This window comes from Haliaeetus albicilla, chromosome 10 (genome assembly GCF_947461875.1).
Source record: "Haliaeetus albicilla chromosome 10, bHalAlb1.1, whole genome shotgun sequence".
NCBI classification, from domain to species: Eukaryota; Metazoa; Chordata; class Aves; order Accipitriformes; family Accipitridae; genus Haliaeetus; species Haliaeetus albicilla.
The window spans coordinates 5,571,072-5,587,276 of record NC_091492.1 but is presented as its reverse complement, the minus strand read 5'-3'; the positions used below and the strand labels follow the sequence as shown (position 1 = coordinate 5,587,276).

The 16,205-nt window shown below is 38.8% G+C and overlaps 1 protein-coding gene across 3 annotated transcripts in view; it reads left to right on the top strand.

Moving 5' to 3' along the window:
- The window catches only part of GAN (gigaxonin), a 42,343-nt gene that overhangs the window by 11,056 nt on the left and 15,082 nt on the right, over positions 1-16,205 (top strand). Inside the window, exons 1-10 of one of the 3 annotated variants that reach the window (XM_069793380.1) lie at positions 371-425; positions 2,911-3,025; positions 3,899-4,249; positions 4,727-4,944; positions 5,855-5,976; positions 6,462-6,574; positions 7,649-7,798; positions 8,111-8,247; positions 8,751-8,879; positions 15,912-16,021. In XM_069793380.1, coding sequence (XP_069649481.1) covers positions 2,990-3,025; positions 3,899-4,249; positions 4,727-4,944; positions 5,855-5,976; positions 6,462-6,574; positions 7,649-7,798; positions 8,111-8,247; positions 8,751-8,879; positions 15,912-16,021 — 1,366 coding nt within the window. In that variant the 5' untranslated portion in view covers positions 371-425; positions 2,911-2,989. Of the gene's footprint in view, positions 1-370; positions 426-2,910; positions 3,026-3,898; positions 4,250-4,726; positions 4,945-5,854; positions 5,977-6,461; positions 6,575-7,648; positions 7,799-8,110; positions 8,248-8,750; positions 8,880-10,456; positions 12,537-15,911; positions 16,022-16,205 lie in introns of those variants that run through there. The other 2 variants (XM_069793378.1, XM_069793379.1) reach the window with 2 other exon arrangements.

Genomic DNA, 16,205 nt, shown 5'->3' with positions numbered 1-16,205 from the left:
GAGGTGTGGGTGCAGGTAAGAGTTGATGCTGGGTGATGCAAGAGGAGGCATGGCTCCTTGCCTGCCGCTTACATACCTCCTACTTTTTTCTCCTCCTTCAGCTTGCTTTCCACATTACACTCACAGTTTTCTATCTTAAACTTTTCCAGCTCCAAACCTGGTTTTACTGTGTCCTTGCATAATTTTTTTTCCTCCCCCCTTCCCAACAGCCAGTAGCTGTCCTGCTTGATGTGATACACAAGTACCTCCAGCTGCCGTTTGGGAATGGTTCTTGTGTCATAGCTTGGAAATCTTTGTACCAAAATAAATAACCTAGTAGTTTATTAACGAACAAATCAAAGTTGTGTGACAGATGGGTAACTACAGCTTCTCAGGACAGATGATAGGAACAAAGCTTAGTCTGAACTGGGATGCATTTGCATAAGGTGAATGTTTGCCTGCATACAAGTAGCTATAACTTTGAAATGAACTGATTTGTTCTCAAGGTTATTTTTCTGCTTTGACTTTGTGTTTTTGGCTTGCATCAGTGGCTGGTTTGTTTCTTTTCAGGTTAACAGCTGTTGATGCCTGAAAAAGTACACAGTAATTAGAACATCTAGCCTGATAAGACGCAAAAACTCTGAACAACACTTTCTTGTTACCAGGAGGCGTCAGTGTAAAGTCCTTGCAATGAGGTGATTTAGCCTGGGTGTGTACAGGTGATGCTAAGATGAAAATTAGTGATAAATAGCACTAGTCCTTTCCCTAATCTCCCCATTAGTGGTGTCATGCAACATGTTTATTATATGCCTTTTATATTATATGCCCCACAATGTGTTGGACTACCCAGGTTCTGTCTAGATCCTGCTGTGTATTTGACCATACCAGCGACTCGTAGGTACCCTATACGTGTGAGATCCAGATACACTCTGTCTGCCTCTCTTTCCTGGTGAAGGAAGCCAGATGCCACAAACCTTGGTACATTTTATGTTAAATGAAAAGAAAACACCATTTCATCTCAGGAAACAAGATGCAGCTTTCATTACAAACCAAGAAACCCAAAACTTGAGCATAGTCGGCATAATTAAAATTGCGGTAGTTTGGATAGATCTGAAAATGTGCGTAAAGAAGCCTTGGCACTGTGTTAGAGTTGAAAATGCCTGTTTCTATGTGTGTATATGCTCTTTCATTTGTTTGGAGCTTGTAGGCATGAAAAATGCACATTCCATGTGGGCTAGGATGGCATGAGTTGAGATACATGTTGTATGGTATTACTTGAGACGTATATTCAGTTTAGAAGTTTTCAGCTGATGCATTGCAAATCAATGTTTGCTATTGCAGCATGCACTTTACTGGCAGTCACATAGACTTCTGTTTAGAGAACAGGCTTAATTTTTCTAATGTCCTTCCAAGTGTTAGGAAATAAACAATTTCCTAATCCATATTATATTGTTGTTGTTACTGTTTGTATTAGAACTTGTGCTAGGTGCTGTACAAACACAGAGTGAAGCAGCTTAGCTTCAGACCTCGTATAGTTGTACGTATGCATCAGAGTAGCCTTATCTGCCAGGGTGTTCTGCTCGCTGGTGATGGGTTTCTTGCAGTGTAGAAAAGCAATGTGAAAACAAGACCACAAATATGATTAACTTCAGGGCTAAAATTACCATCCTTATTCACACCTAAATATAGCTCCTTGTAGGCTAGGATTTTATTTGATGCAAGTTATATCTTATTTTGTGAGAAACTAATTTATTCCGTTATGAGTAAGTAAAGCAGAATCTGCCCTTAGCTAAGTCCTATTTATGTATTTACTTAGTATGAGTGTGGATAGTGGAAGACTGTGACAAACTAGACACTTTCAGCTCAGCAAAGCCACAGCTTTTCACATTAAGAAACTAATTCTATCTAAGAATATATTCAAATGAATATAAAAATGTTTTTAAGGCTTTTATTTTCATGTGCTGTGATATAGATGTAGTTACCTATATATACACAGAGGTAGTGAAACAAGTTTTCTGGTCTTTATATAATGTATTCTTCGTTGCCTAAAGGGTGGAAAAAAGATGTTCAAAATGATCTTTTATTAGCTCTTGTGGCTGTTTTCACTAGATTAGTGGACACTGCTCCCTTTTGAACACTTAAAGTTGTCTTTCCTGGAAAAGGTGTTTACGTTAATGGATCATGGAAAGCAAAGCTGTCTGCTGTATTATTATTATTTCCTAATCTTTCCCCCCAGACCCTTTCCATTCTATTCAAAGGCACATCAAACTGTTCCTGGTATTTTTAAAGAAATTGCTCATAAGTGAAGCGTCCACTGATGTAGATGATTATTTAAAGCTCAGCTGAGCAGCACATGGGCTGTTTCCTCCAACTGTGAGCACACAGTTTGGTTACAGCCAGGCATAGCATTAGGCTGATAACATCATAAACTACACAAAATGGTAATGCAATCCAAATATTTGTGCTGCTAGTGTGTATTGTGATCACATCTGCTCACTGTAATTATTTTTTTCTTGGTAAAGTGATTTTGTTTTGGTTTGGGTTTTTTTTTCCATCTTTATCAAAGCAAATTCTTATGTTTCATCTGTCAGCAGAGCTGCTGTTCTGTTTGAAGTTCTGACTGAAGTTTTTGAATGCTTGTGATGAATGAGCTGGGAAAAAATTACTTTGGCTCTTTGATGCCATGGGTAGTTTGCAAGGCTAACTTATTTGTTCAGTTTGGAAACGTGATGAGCAATATTAGAGACCGTACATGCATCCTTTTCATGCTAATTCAAGAGAGACAAATTTCAAATCCTGTTGTAAGATTTTAACATCTCTGTTAGAGCTAAAGTGATCCATAGCTAGCATTTGTTTCTTCAGAAAACTGAGAGCAAGCAATGCCCAGGTTGTAAGCGTTTTTTTTTTTTTTCTCTTTTTCTCCTCTCTTAGAACGAAATTGAATTATAATCCTCCAAAGGATGATGGCTCAACATACAAGATTGAACTTGAAGGGATATCTGTTGATATCATGAAAGAGATACTAGATTACATCTTCAGTGGGCAGGTATGGTATTAAAAAAAACTAGATGGAAAGTTAATTATTTGGCAAAATAACCTGGGTTTTAACAGTGCTATCCTGAAAGATAAACTTATCAAGGTTTAAAGCTTTGTGGTAAAACTTCCACAAAGTGGTATATCACACTGGGGCTGTGCATGTGAAGCAGAGGCAGTAGGCTCTGCAGGAGTTGTCTCTGCTCTTCTCATGCCGCGAGAGAGGACTCTAAAAGAGCCATATGCAATGCTTGTATTAAAATTTGTGGGTACTTTCAGTAACCTGCTCTAAAACACGCAGTCTTTTAAAGCTGTAAAAGAGAACTGGACTTGATAGCAATAGAGATTGAGACTCCATCACTGAACATAACAGTACATCAGGCATCCTCCCTGACTGACCCTCATGCCCACCTCTCTGGCCTCTTGTTGCTGACAGCCTGCCCCTTCAGATCTTTGTGCCAGTAGCCTTAGCAGGAATTAACGTTGGTGTGTCCAGTTTATTTGGAACCAGATGGAGATTGCTGAACGAGTTTTAACTTTCAGCAGAAAAAGAAAAGGGAGATGTGGCTTGGAATTCTTTTCTGGACATGCATTTTAAAAAATTATTTATTAATTGCAGCAAAATTCATTCTAGGTTCTCAGATTAGATGAGCAATTTCATGGTTCCCTTCAGGTGCAAAATTCTGCTTGACACCTTCTGTCAAGCAAATGCCTTTCCATCCCTGTATTAACTTACAAACATGTAGTAGTCATATCAATTTCTCATAATTTTTACACTGGCATTAATACTCCATTTTTCAGCCACTGAGAATGAGTGTAATGAATGCGGACATGTCATGAAACAAATGAGTGATAGTAGCTATAACTTCTAAATTAATTCTTGCAGATCAGGCTAAATGAAGAAACTATCCAAGATGTGGTACAGGCAGCTGATCTCCTGCTGCTTACAGACTTAAAAACTCTCTGCTGTGAGTTTTTAGAAGGTTGCATAGCTGCTGAGAACTGTATTGGTATTCGGGACTTTGCACTGCACTATTGTTTGCATCATGTTCACTACCTTGCCTCAGAGTATCTGGAAACTCACTTTCGAGATGTCAGCAGCACAGAGGAATTCTTGGAACTGACTCCTCAAAAACTGAAAGAAGTGCTGTCGATGGAAAAGCTCAATGTTGGAAATGAAAGATACGTCTTTGAAGCGGTGATTAGGTGGATTTCTCATGATTCAGAGTCAAGAAAGGTCAGGACATCAAAATGTTTATATTTTGATTGGGATCCAAATCAGTGTGTTTATTCTAATTGGTGGGAGCTTAACATGGATACATTTCTTTTGGGGCTAATCTTGCATTTATAGAACTAGTTGCATTTTGCCTGAAATGCAGACAGTGGTGTTGCAGTAAAAGGGTAAAAGTTGTATTGATGATATATCATCTACTCTCTTTATTATTTAATAGGCACGAAGGAAAGAATGTACATTTTTGGCATTTGATGATACACTCTTGTTGTAGAGAGAAAGCAAGTAGCACATTTGTAGTGAAACTTTAAAGGCTTGATGCATTTTCTTAACAAAATCTACAACATAATGTTATTGTTACTTCCAAATATCAAAAATACTCTTTCAAGGTTTTGATAAATGTAGAAGCATCTGTATGTACAAGTGCCTTAGTGCTGTTCTGTAAAGTTTGGGGGATTTTCTGGCACTTATCTCTTTCTGTAGGTTCACATGAAGGATGTCATGTCAGCAGTGTGGGTTTCGGGCTTAGATGCAGCGTATTTACGTGAGCAGATGATGAGCGAACCACTGGTACGGGAGATCGTCAAAGAATGCAACAATATTCCCCTCACGCCGCCCCAGCAGGGAGAGGCGATGCTGGCCTCCTTCAAGCCCCGGGGTTACTCGGAGTGTATAGTGACTGTTGGTGGAGAAGAACGAGTGTAAGTATGAAGTGGCATCACAGGTTGTCACAGCTGGTAAAAATACAAGTGTCTCACATTCATAGCACATCTGAAAACAGCATGGAGAGAATATGTGCACCTAATGGGCTTATTACTCTATCATTTGAGTTTGTTTTTAAGTTGGTCAGACACACGAAAAATACCTTTTTGAATGATTCAGCAATAAATAGTTACTTTCTGACATTCAGCATTAGAGTAAGGCATGTTGTTTGTTCAGTAGTGTTGGCTGGTTTTGTTTTTAAACTGCATAGACTTTACTAAAAATAAGCACAGAATGTTGGAGAAGCACTTTTCTAATGATCTGAAAAGCATCTCTAATAAATCTTAAAAATAATGAACACATGCTTTAACTGTTTTGTTTACAATAGCTGTGTTTCCAAAAAAAAAGTTAGTATTGGTGTATCTGAGATGCCAGGTGAAAATTCCTGTTCCACACAATAATCCCTTTCTTTTCGTGAGTACCCTCTGCAGTAGAGGGGAGGGTTTTGTCCTCTTTAAATAAGTTTAGCACTTAGATGTTTGCTCTTTATAGAAGTGTAATTACTCAAATAATATTTTGCACATCAGTTTGTGGATCGCTTCACTCCGACATTACTAATACTCCCATATCAGTTCTTTTTAGTTTGTTCTAAGTTCCTTCATAAAAACTATTGCAGGCAGATATAGTATGAATGAAGTACCTCTGCTTGTTACGTCTCCAGTCTGTACAAAACTCAATTTACACACGTTTGGTTTGGGGGTCTTCTCCTTACCAGGGAAATACCACACTTTATGAATATATATTAAAACATGAATAAGCAAGCTTCGGACACGAGTTGTTAACAGTGAACTTGTAAAACTCTGTCTTGTCTCTCTGTTTTTGTTTGTTCCCTCCCCACCCTGTGTTCAGATCACGGAAACCAACCTCAGTGATGCGGTGTATGTGTCCTCTTTATGATCCCAATAGACAGCTCTGGATTGAACTTGCTCCTATGAGTATTCCAAGGATCAATCATGGAGTATTGTCAGCAGGTAAAGGGGAACTTTGTATTTGTAAAGTCAATATTATGAAAACTTACCAGTGCCTCAAAAACTGAGATACAGCTTTATTATAATATTTTTTCTTTAAGATTGACTGCACTGGGGTTATTTCATGCTTCCCCTTTGTCTGCCCAAAACATTACTTGATTCTGTGAAAATCCCTGTCATCTGAGTGTCTTAAAATCACTATTCCCACAACATTTTGTGGGAATCTGCTACATCTGTCTCTCCAGGAATATTTCATGTTTTAAGTAAATTCTAGTTGCTGCATCACTGAATATGTTGAAGAGTATCTGCAGGGGTAGACTTGAGTCCAGATATAAGTATGTGCTTTACCTTCTCCAATCCAGAGTTTGACCTGTGACTGGTCTGAAGCTCTTAGTGAGTTCTAGGACACAGCTCACCAGTCACATTGTCTTGCTCAGTGTACAGGTGTGAGTCCTGTTTTTAAGATCATGTTACATTTTGTTTTACAGAAGGATTTTTATTTGTGCTTGGTGGTCAGGATGAAAACAAGGGAACGCTAAGCTCTGGAGAGAAATATGATCCAGATACCAATTCATGGAGTTCCTTACCACCAATGAATGAGGCAAGATCACTATCTAACTGTTGGGATTTGAGTTTTGACTTTGGCAAAATGTTCCATTTCTCCTGCAAAATTTTATTCTGAATCTCCAGTCACTTGCATCTTACACATTCAAAGTCACGCTACAGACTGACTTCTGTTTATATCCTGTTGTTATACTTGTGGTCTGATACTGACTGCTGGATCTGGAAAAACTAAACAATTAGTGAAGAACTAGCTGTAAAGATGAACTACAAAATTTCAGGAATTTCCTAGTGAATCAGTCATAAAGTATACCTAGTGTTCTGCGTATACTGGCCTTCTAAAACAAGAGAACTCTTAAATGGACAAAGGGATCGGACTGTGCAGAAAAGATGGACAGAGGACGGGCCAACATACAGAACTTGGCTTGCACAGACACATTTAGGTTTGGTTTGAGTTAATGCTTCCTTCATATTTGCATTCCATCAAAAAGTAACAGTTTATTATTTGTAAACATATATCCTTAATACACCTGTGTTTTTATCTTCTTAAATCAGCGTAGGTTGTTTACTAAGAAATTGTTTGCCACAGGATTTTCCTCATTACAGTCTCTGGCTGGCAAAGGCTGTACTTTTGGCCACATTTGTAGTTACGGTGCGTTAAGTTTCCTGCTTACTATGCGTAAGACTTTACGATACATTATGTTTCCTGTTGACTGTGAGACTGAGGGTAGCTGTGCTCCTACATAAAAACAGAAGAGCTGCCTTTATCACAGGTAATGGGTCTGAGTTTTGCTGCTGTAGAGACCTGAAAGCAACAGCTTCATCATGGAGAGTACTACTATGCAAACCAAAATACAGCCAAGCTCTGTTCTTAGATTTCTGTGCAGTCTCTTTGGCTTTCATTGCTCTGTCTTCTTTGAATACCCTTTGTTTTGTTTAGTTGAATGAATTAATAATCTTATTCTGGAGTTTAGGACTTCACCATTTACAAAAAAATCAAAACAGAAAACAGGCATGATACCAATTGCAGACATATGCTGAAAAAAAAGATTGTACTGATTTATTCACAGTGGCAGTTATGTTTTACAATGTTGTCTTCATTGATACTCCTTAGGCACGACATAATTTTGGTGTGGTAGAGATTGATGGAATTCTATACATTCTGGGAGGTGAGGACGGTGAAAGGGAGCTAATCTCTATGGAAAGCTATGATATTTATAGCCGGACCTGGACCAAGCAGCCAGACTTGACCATGGTTAGAAAGGTAAGAACTACATCATATGTTATTGCATTACTTATTGTTAAATAGTTAATGCCAACATATATATTTTTTTTTCCCAACCTTTTGCTTCAAGTAGACGCTGTAAGAAACAGTCACAAAATGAAATGAGGGAGAGCAGCTGCTTTATTTATATACCAAAACAAAACTGTGGCTGAGAACTTTTATGCATGGCATTGTTTGACAGGTTGTACAGGCAACCCAAATACATACGTGTTTGTGTATATAGTTAGTTTTGAGCTCTCAATACTGTGCATTTGTGTGTAATTTTAGATGTACTTTTTCTTTTTCCACAAGATTGGCTGCTATGCAGCTATGAAGAAGAAAATCTATGCAATGGGTGGAGGCTCCTATGGAAAACTCTTTGAATCTGTTGAGTGTTATGACCCTAGGACTCAGCAGTGGACAGCAATCTGTCCTTTGAAAGAGAGAAGGTGAGTGAAAATGGAAGGGGGGAACTACGTTGCTGTGTACAGCCACCTTCAACATTCTGATGAGAGGAAGTTGTCCTTTCTTTGATGGATCCCTGAAGATGGCTGTCAGAGGCCCTACAAATTTCACCATGTGTCTTTTTGAATTGTGGTGGCCTGTAGTTAACATGTGGCTGAGTAAAGATAAGCATCCGAGCAATAAATATGGATTTTGTAGAAATGCACTCCTCATGTTACAATTAATACTACCCTGATGCAAAATGAAAACCAGAAATTGTAGTTCAATTGGAACTTCAGATTTTGACCAGAGATACTTTGCTGTTTTGTTCTTTTACATGGTCTGAATTAAGTGCTTACAATTCATGTTCATGACTCATCTTACCTTGTTGAACATATGTGTGTATATAAATAAAAATAATTGTAAAAAATGGAGAAAGTTCAGAAGGATATGTGAAATGGTTTTGGTATGTTGCATTTATTTATTTTTTTCTTATTTGGATTCTTAGATTTGGGGCAGTGGCCTGTGGAGTTGCCTCTGAACTTTATGTATTTGGCGGGGTCAGGAGTCGTGATGACAGTCAAGCCAGTGAGATGGTGACGTGCAAATCTGAATTTTATCATGATGAGTTTAAAAGGTAACTAGCTGCAGCTATATACATAGAAAACACATATCTTACACACTTGCCTGTCTGTTCCCCTGCCCTTGCTCCAGCACTTCAAAGCATATTAGATCTGTGCCATGCATCTGTGTTGCTCATTTTACCTTTTACGATCCAGTATGGCTGTTACTGAAGGTCCATCTGCTTCAGTGGCTTGTCCCTCTAAGATACCAAGCCTAAAGACCTGGGCCACTATGTCAGTCTTGAGTGCCCCTGAACAGGAGAAGCACCTTGGTCATGTTTGCCTGGTTCTTCCCCTGCACTCTGCGGTTTCCCCAAGTGCTGGGGTCTGCTGCCTCCCACCCGGATTCATGCCCTAGGCTCCTTGTGAGTGCTAATGGAGGAGTGTAACTGTGTACACGGATACTTACTTCTCCATGATCCAGTCCTATCTCCAGGGATTTGCAGCTTAGGGAATTCCTAAGCTAGAGATAAGAGATTTCATGCATTTTTGTTCCAAGCGTTTGTAGCTGATTGCTTTTTGAACCCATGTAGGCTTTTGCCATAGGAAAGACACTATGGATGTGTAACATTCCACAGACACACTGTGCATGACTAATCTTTTGTTTGTTTTGAATCTGCTTCTAATGACTTCATTTGTTATCTCTTGGCTGTGGTATTGGAATCCGCCTTACTACATGTGGTAACTATTCAAAATGTTACGTTAGACAGAATTTTGTGTATAGTCACCTTATTCTCCCGTCATAACTGACAAGCTTTGTTTCCTCCAGTGTTTTTTTCCTTGGAAATAACTATAAATTGGATTATTCTCTTTTTTATAAACTAAATTGAAAAGAAGACTTTGTGGTCAGATGTTTCAAGGCTTGTTGACAGTGGAGGAGATTAACATGTCTGTATTACAAGATCAAGACTGATTTATAACTGTGACCTGTATAAAAGCACACAAAAATGGAATAGTAGATGTAAGTTCATTATATAATTTTCTTGCAAGATGTGGATGTAAAGAGACTTTAATTTCTGTATGAATAGGTCTTCTGTGTTGTTCAAAGTGATGTCTAAACTAGCTGTAATCAAATGAAACTGGAGAAAAAGCATTCTTCAGAGTGATTATAGGAAGCAGACAGATGAGAAAGGCTATTGCTGCTGATGCTCTCTAGCATTTTCTAGCCCAATGGGAGTGTGGGGAAATGCTAGAAGCTGATTAACTTTTTGGCAAAAGGCCTTTGAAAAGGAAAGAATTCTGGAAGTGCACCTTTATCTCCTACTTGCTATGTTTAGTTATTTGCCTGAAATATTTACAGGCTGATTCTGTTCTTCAAAAGGTGGTATATAGTAGCTTGTGATTCCTCACCAGCCACTGTAAACCTGTTTCACTGGTTGATACCGATTGAGGTTTCATAAAGTGGAGTTTGAAAAATTTCGGAGGTTCCGGACTAGGTGCTGCAGGTGAGTCCTTGGTGCCACCTGCTGACTGCAGCACAGCCGCCTGCCTGGCAGTATTTCTAATGGGTGTATTTGTGTCTTTGCTTGGTGGCATCCCAGAGGTGTTACAGGATTCAAGTAAAACTGTAATAAAAATCCAGTTGCTTCAGGTCTCGTTCTAGCACCCCGCGTGCTGTGCTCGTGACACGAGGGCTGTGCTGGCACAGAAGAAGGTGAGGCAGCAGCAACTCATCCGAGTCTCGAGTCGCTGGAGGAGGCGTGCTTTAAGGGCTGCTGAGATACTCGGACTTTGCCTTTCTGCTCTGCCACTGCGCAGAATTTGAGCTTAGAAATTCAACTCAGCATAAATTTGTGCTTGCACTGCAGGCGGTTCACAGGCTGCGTGTTTTCCTTTGGAAATGGAGGGCCAGCGAAGACCGGGAAGATGGCCACTTCTGCTTCTAGTGCTGCTAGCTGGGGTTTGTGCCTCTGCTCTCCGTTTGGGAAGGTCCCCCCAGTTCCAGCCCGAGGAGGCAGAAGGGGTGTTACTGGCCAGGAGAGGGTGCAGTGTTACTGCGTTATTATGTTGTGGCACTCCAGCTCGTGGGGTCTCAGAGTTACCCCGAATTTCGGTACCCTCAGAGTGCTGCACGGGATGGATGGCTTTCGGGGTGGCTGTGGCAGTGGCTGTGAGACTTGAGCAGTTGTACGTATGTGGAAAAGAGAGAAAATAGCCATAAAGGGACTTCCCTTCAAAATGCAGTTAGTAAATATTTCTGCCTGCCGAATACCGAGACAAAATACTTTGTTGTCTGGTACTCTTCTTTGATGTAGGATTGAATGTGGAAAATTATTGTAATTTCATTATAATAGTGTTTCACAAATATCAAATGAATACCAAATGAAGGCAAGTTGACTCTCTGGAAAACATAAGGGTATTATTTCCTGGGCTGATTCAGAAATAGCGGAAAACAAATCTAAATCACTTTATTTTGAGTGAAGGATGAAAGCTTAAATAATATGCTTCTCTTAAGTCTGTGGAAAACCTTATGCTAAATACCAATGTGTGTGTTTGATTAGTTAAGCAATTCCACTTGCACTGGGTATCATATGCTCTGCTGTGCATCAGTACTCGAGAGTAAAGTGTAAGTGATGCTACAGATTTTACTACAGGTGGACAATATCTCTCTCAGTTCCTTACTGCATAGTTTATGTCATATATACAAAGACTGATTCTTCATCTAAAACAATATGCATTTGCTACAAGGTGATTAATTTAACATTGAAAAGTACATTTATTTCCTCAGCAATAGTTTCTGAGACAAATAAAGGTAATTAGTCCCCTTCAAACCAACAGCTTCAAAAAGTCATCATGAAGGGTAGATATAAGCACCTTCAGACTCCACAGTGCATATTCTCTTTGTAGTTACAGTGAAGGAATAATACTGGAACTGAGAAAGCTAAAATATCACATTGATAGCGTATGTGTATATTATTGACAGAAGTCCAGAAGTGTTGGGTTAAGGGAGGTTTGTGGAAAGGAGGAATATGTTTGCAAGATCATTTAGCAGTAGTGGGTCAAAAGCACAGCGTATAAATTCTAGCAGTCTCAAACCAAAATTCATACTGTTTTTTTAATAGTTATGTATTGGTATTGCATACTTCATAATGAGCTACAGACTTTTCCAGCTGTTTTTAAGTAAGTGCAGAACTCCGTCATGTTCACTTTCTTTTTGAATGGAAAGAATTTTTTGTACTGTGAGTTCAGCCATCAGATATTGTTGGTCTAGAGTGATGTGTAGCAATGCACGCGTGTGTGATCTGCATCATTTTTCATATATGCCTCAGCTCTCATTACCTGAGTATACAGGGTCTAGCATCATCCTAGGCATCCAGAGTCCATGAGGATCTGAGTTACGGGTTTTACTTCATGTGTATGTCTAAGTATGTACTTACAATCAGTATACAAACTGGCATAATTCTGGCTTGACTTGGATTAAAGGACTGAAGCTTAACTTGTTTAATATTGCTTACTTTGACAGTAACTTACTCCAGAATAACTCGCAGTGCAGAGTCTTTCAAAATTGTTATTCTTAACCATGACGCAGACTTTTCTAAAGACTAGGGATATGCTGAGATCTTCACACTAGCAAAAAAGTAAACATTGAGACTCCTGTTAATCTATACTGTATAAACAAGTAATAAAATAAATGAAGTGAGACAGAATACTAGCATACACATGAAATGTGGACAGGATAATGTAGAAAATAATTCTCATATTTGAAGTACTTCTGTAACAGATTTTTCAATTAATAAATGTTTTGTCAGCCTGTCTTTAGATTCATGTGTATGAGTGAATTTAAGTGAACTGAGGATAGAAAATACGCGTGTCAGACTGCAGGTTTTTTCAGGATGTAGGTTTTTTTTTCCCAAAGGCTATAGATTGAGCTGTGTGTACATCCTGTTTTTAAAATATCAATCAAGCTAAAAATAGACTTGAAAAAATGTGAAAGTGGGAGATGGGAGGTGTAAGGGTATCCTCGCTCAATAATCCAGTGTTGGTCTACTCCATAAAAAGCAGGAAATCTTAACTATGTAGTAAAGACCTTCATGGGTCAGTCTTTCCTTCTACCAGGGTTCATAATTTATAATATGCATTTTTGCATCATGTAGGTGTGTGGAGAATTGGATGATGTCTGTACACAGTGTGGTTTTTTTTCTTTTCAGTGTGGCTATTTGGAAATATTTAATAAAGCACAGATTACTTTAGGTTTCTTTGCAAGAGCTGCTGGTGGAGCTCTGTCCTTGTGTATAGCCACTCCTGCCTCCTGGGGTAGGCTTTCTTCCTTCTTTTCATGAGCTCCTGGTTCAAAAGCGTTATCAAAATTCACAGGTATTGAGGAGGATAAAAGTGAGAGATACTTGTTCAGAAGCAATACTTGGTAAAAACTTTAAAATATTCTTTTTGCTACTGGAACATTGTAAAAATAAGGAAATGCTTTCAGCAGTGTGTAAATAGTAAACTAAATAATCTTGTAACATAGTATGTGTAATTAGGAAGATTGTCCCATTCAGTGTGCAGGAATTTCATTAAAAGAAAGTGCTTATGCAAATGTAATGAGAAAACTAACTGGCTGACTGATAGCACAGAGAAAATTTGGATTCAGTTGTAGGCTTCCTTTCACAGCTAGTGTGAGCTTGAAGTGACATGTTGTGTCTGGAATATGTTGTTTCTGTATTGCATCTTTATTTACTTCCCTCTTGGAAGTAAAAGTTACCATCCTGCTTGTTAATTACAGCGGTGTGGATGGATTATTTTGTTTATATCACTTTAAGACTGAAAAAACCCCAGGATTCCTTCCTCTTTTTTTAATTTGAGTGGAAGCATATTTCTGTTTCAGAGCCATCACCTCTGTCTCTGGTTACAGAGGTACATGCCTTTCCCCCTGCTACTCTCGGATTCGGTTTGAGTAGAGCCATCCCAGGGAAGTACGCAAGAGTTATGTTCCAAGGAGTGTTTTCAAATTGAAAGATGGTGAATTTTTTGTCATTGTGTTTTTTCCATACTGTTCAAACAGCAGGCACAACCCACATAAAGCTGGAGCTTAGTCAAATTCTGATGAAATGTGACCCCTTGCCCTTCCTGTCTTTGTTCCTTCCTAGTTTTAACTGCTAAAGCTGCTGTAAGCATTCCTGAAAAGTTGTGCCTGTTTTTAAAGTATATGCGTTGAGAAAGGTTAAGAATGAATTTTCACAAGCAACTACAGATACTTTAATATTAGTCCTTTTGTGGTGTGCAGTAGGAAAATGCTTGGGCCTCACACTGTTGTGGGTTTGTTTTTTTTTATTTCAGCTCTGAAACCCTGAGTATGTAGTGCAGATAAACCCCTGAAGTTCACATATTTTCCAAGCCCAAACTTGATGAGTAGCTAGACTAAACCCATTTAATTGGTTTTTGTCCTTCCTTAACATGATCCTGTATTTACTATTTTAAAAAAAAAAAAAATTGCAGTCTTCCTCCTGCATTTCTCTGCCACTTATTCAGTTTTCATAATTCTAGGTAACTTGGTGGTAGAAAGCAGTGAAAATACTGACTGTGCCCTCTTTCCACAGGAAGGAAAAGAAGCAAATGAAATATAGTGCAAGGTGTTTTGCTCTGTAACAGTTTTTGAATCAGTGTAGACGACTTATCCTTTTCTCTGTTCTCAGTTCATCTGTTGTCCTCTGTGACAGCTACAAACTATACCCTTGCTTTCTCCAGAATCTTAATCCTTCAGTGTATAGCAAAGACAAAATAATGGACAGCTAGTCCTTTCGTTTGGCCTTTAAAAATTGATCTCTCTCTCCAAGATAATTGATACGTAGCAGCCTCTCCTTCAGTGCCAGAAGAGAGGCTTACTTATGAATCATGAGTCAAGATAATGCAGAATTTTCAAAGGTCAGCAGTATCCGCAAGGATATTTCTCAACTTTTTCCATCAAATTAACCAGGTATGGCCGTGAAAATACATGGGATGCTTTTCAAAGGTTTTTCAAACTTTCCAGTTCTCTGTAAATTTTATTTAATTTATTTTATTTAATAAAAGATCTAGGAGCAGTCGCCTAAAATAGCATTGATTTGTATGTCTTCAGGGTCTATAAACAGTAACTGCGACAGCATCTGCAGAAGTGCAGCAGCATTTTGTAGAAATTTGTTTCAGAACCATAGAGAGGATGCTGACAACTCTAGATAAATGGGACATCTTTATAAGCCAGCGTCCCACGTGGGTAATGAGTACGTACTTACCTGGTTTCCAAAGGCTTCAACGTGGAAAACTACTTTTCACTTGGTAGAACGATCAGGCTGATGTAGTGTTGAAATGAGAATATGCTTAAAGTGAACATAGGGAACTTGTAAGATTATAGTGGGAGCTAGAACGTGATTGAAAAGAGCCTGATACATGACCGGGAAGGTCTGTTTCAATTGAGGTAATGGACATTTCTTTCCCCAAATCCCTTACCATTTTGATTTCCAGTCTTCTATCCCTTGTTTAAGGTTAAGCATTACCAAGTGCTGCATTCTTCTTACTGGACTGGGGATTTCTTGCTGCAGATAAAGTGCAATTAAAGAAGTTAGGGAATTATATGGGGGAAGACACTGCTTAATAACGAGGCCTCACTATATAGCAATTTGTTATTTCCCCTAGCACAGACTATTAAGACTTACATACTTTTATGACTCTACTGATTTTAAGACAAAGCTGCCTAAAATTTTCTCTGTAGGGAAAATTGACTGGCATAGCTGTTGCAGAAGAGGCTCTCTTACATGCCTGCTCTCTTCCAGAAGGTCACACTGGGTGGCTGCAAGAGGATAGATTACACAGATGACTGGAACAATTCTGAAATAAAGTAACTTCAGGATAAAGTATCCCAAGCTTCCCAAAGAGCAGTACCAATTGCTTTTCCTGGCTAGGAAAAGCCAAACCTGTCCTGAGCTAGACAATGTTCCCAACAGTTTTTACATAACAAATTGACTTGTACACTCTGCTTTGGAGCCAAAGATGGTGGTTGGAAAAAGAACCTGGAATTCTTTTAATGTGCTCAATAAGAATTGCATACCATTTTTTTTTAATTATTATTTTTACAGGTGGATTTATCTAAATGACCAGAACCTATGTATCCCAACTAGTTCTTCCTTCGTGTATGGAGCTGTGCCCATTGGAGCCAGCATATATGTGATTGGAGACCTCGATACAGGTCAGAAATAGAACTAATTAACCTCCTGTTGCTTATCTTCTTCCAGTCTTTTAAATAAGTGGCACTAATGAGACTGAATTTTTTTAAATAGACTGGGACTGTGTTCTGTTAATTTACTGTTGGCTTCATGGGAATTATGCTGGACTTACAGAAATGTACAGGTTGGTTTTGTACATTGGAGCTC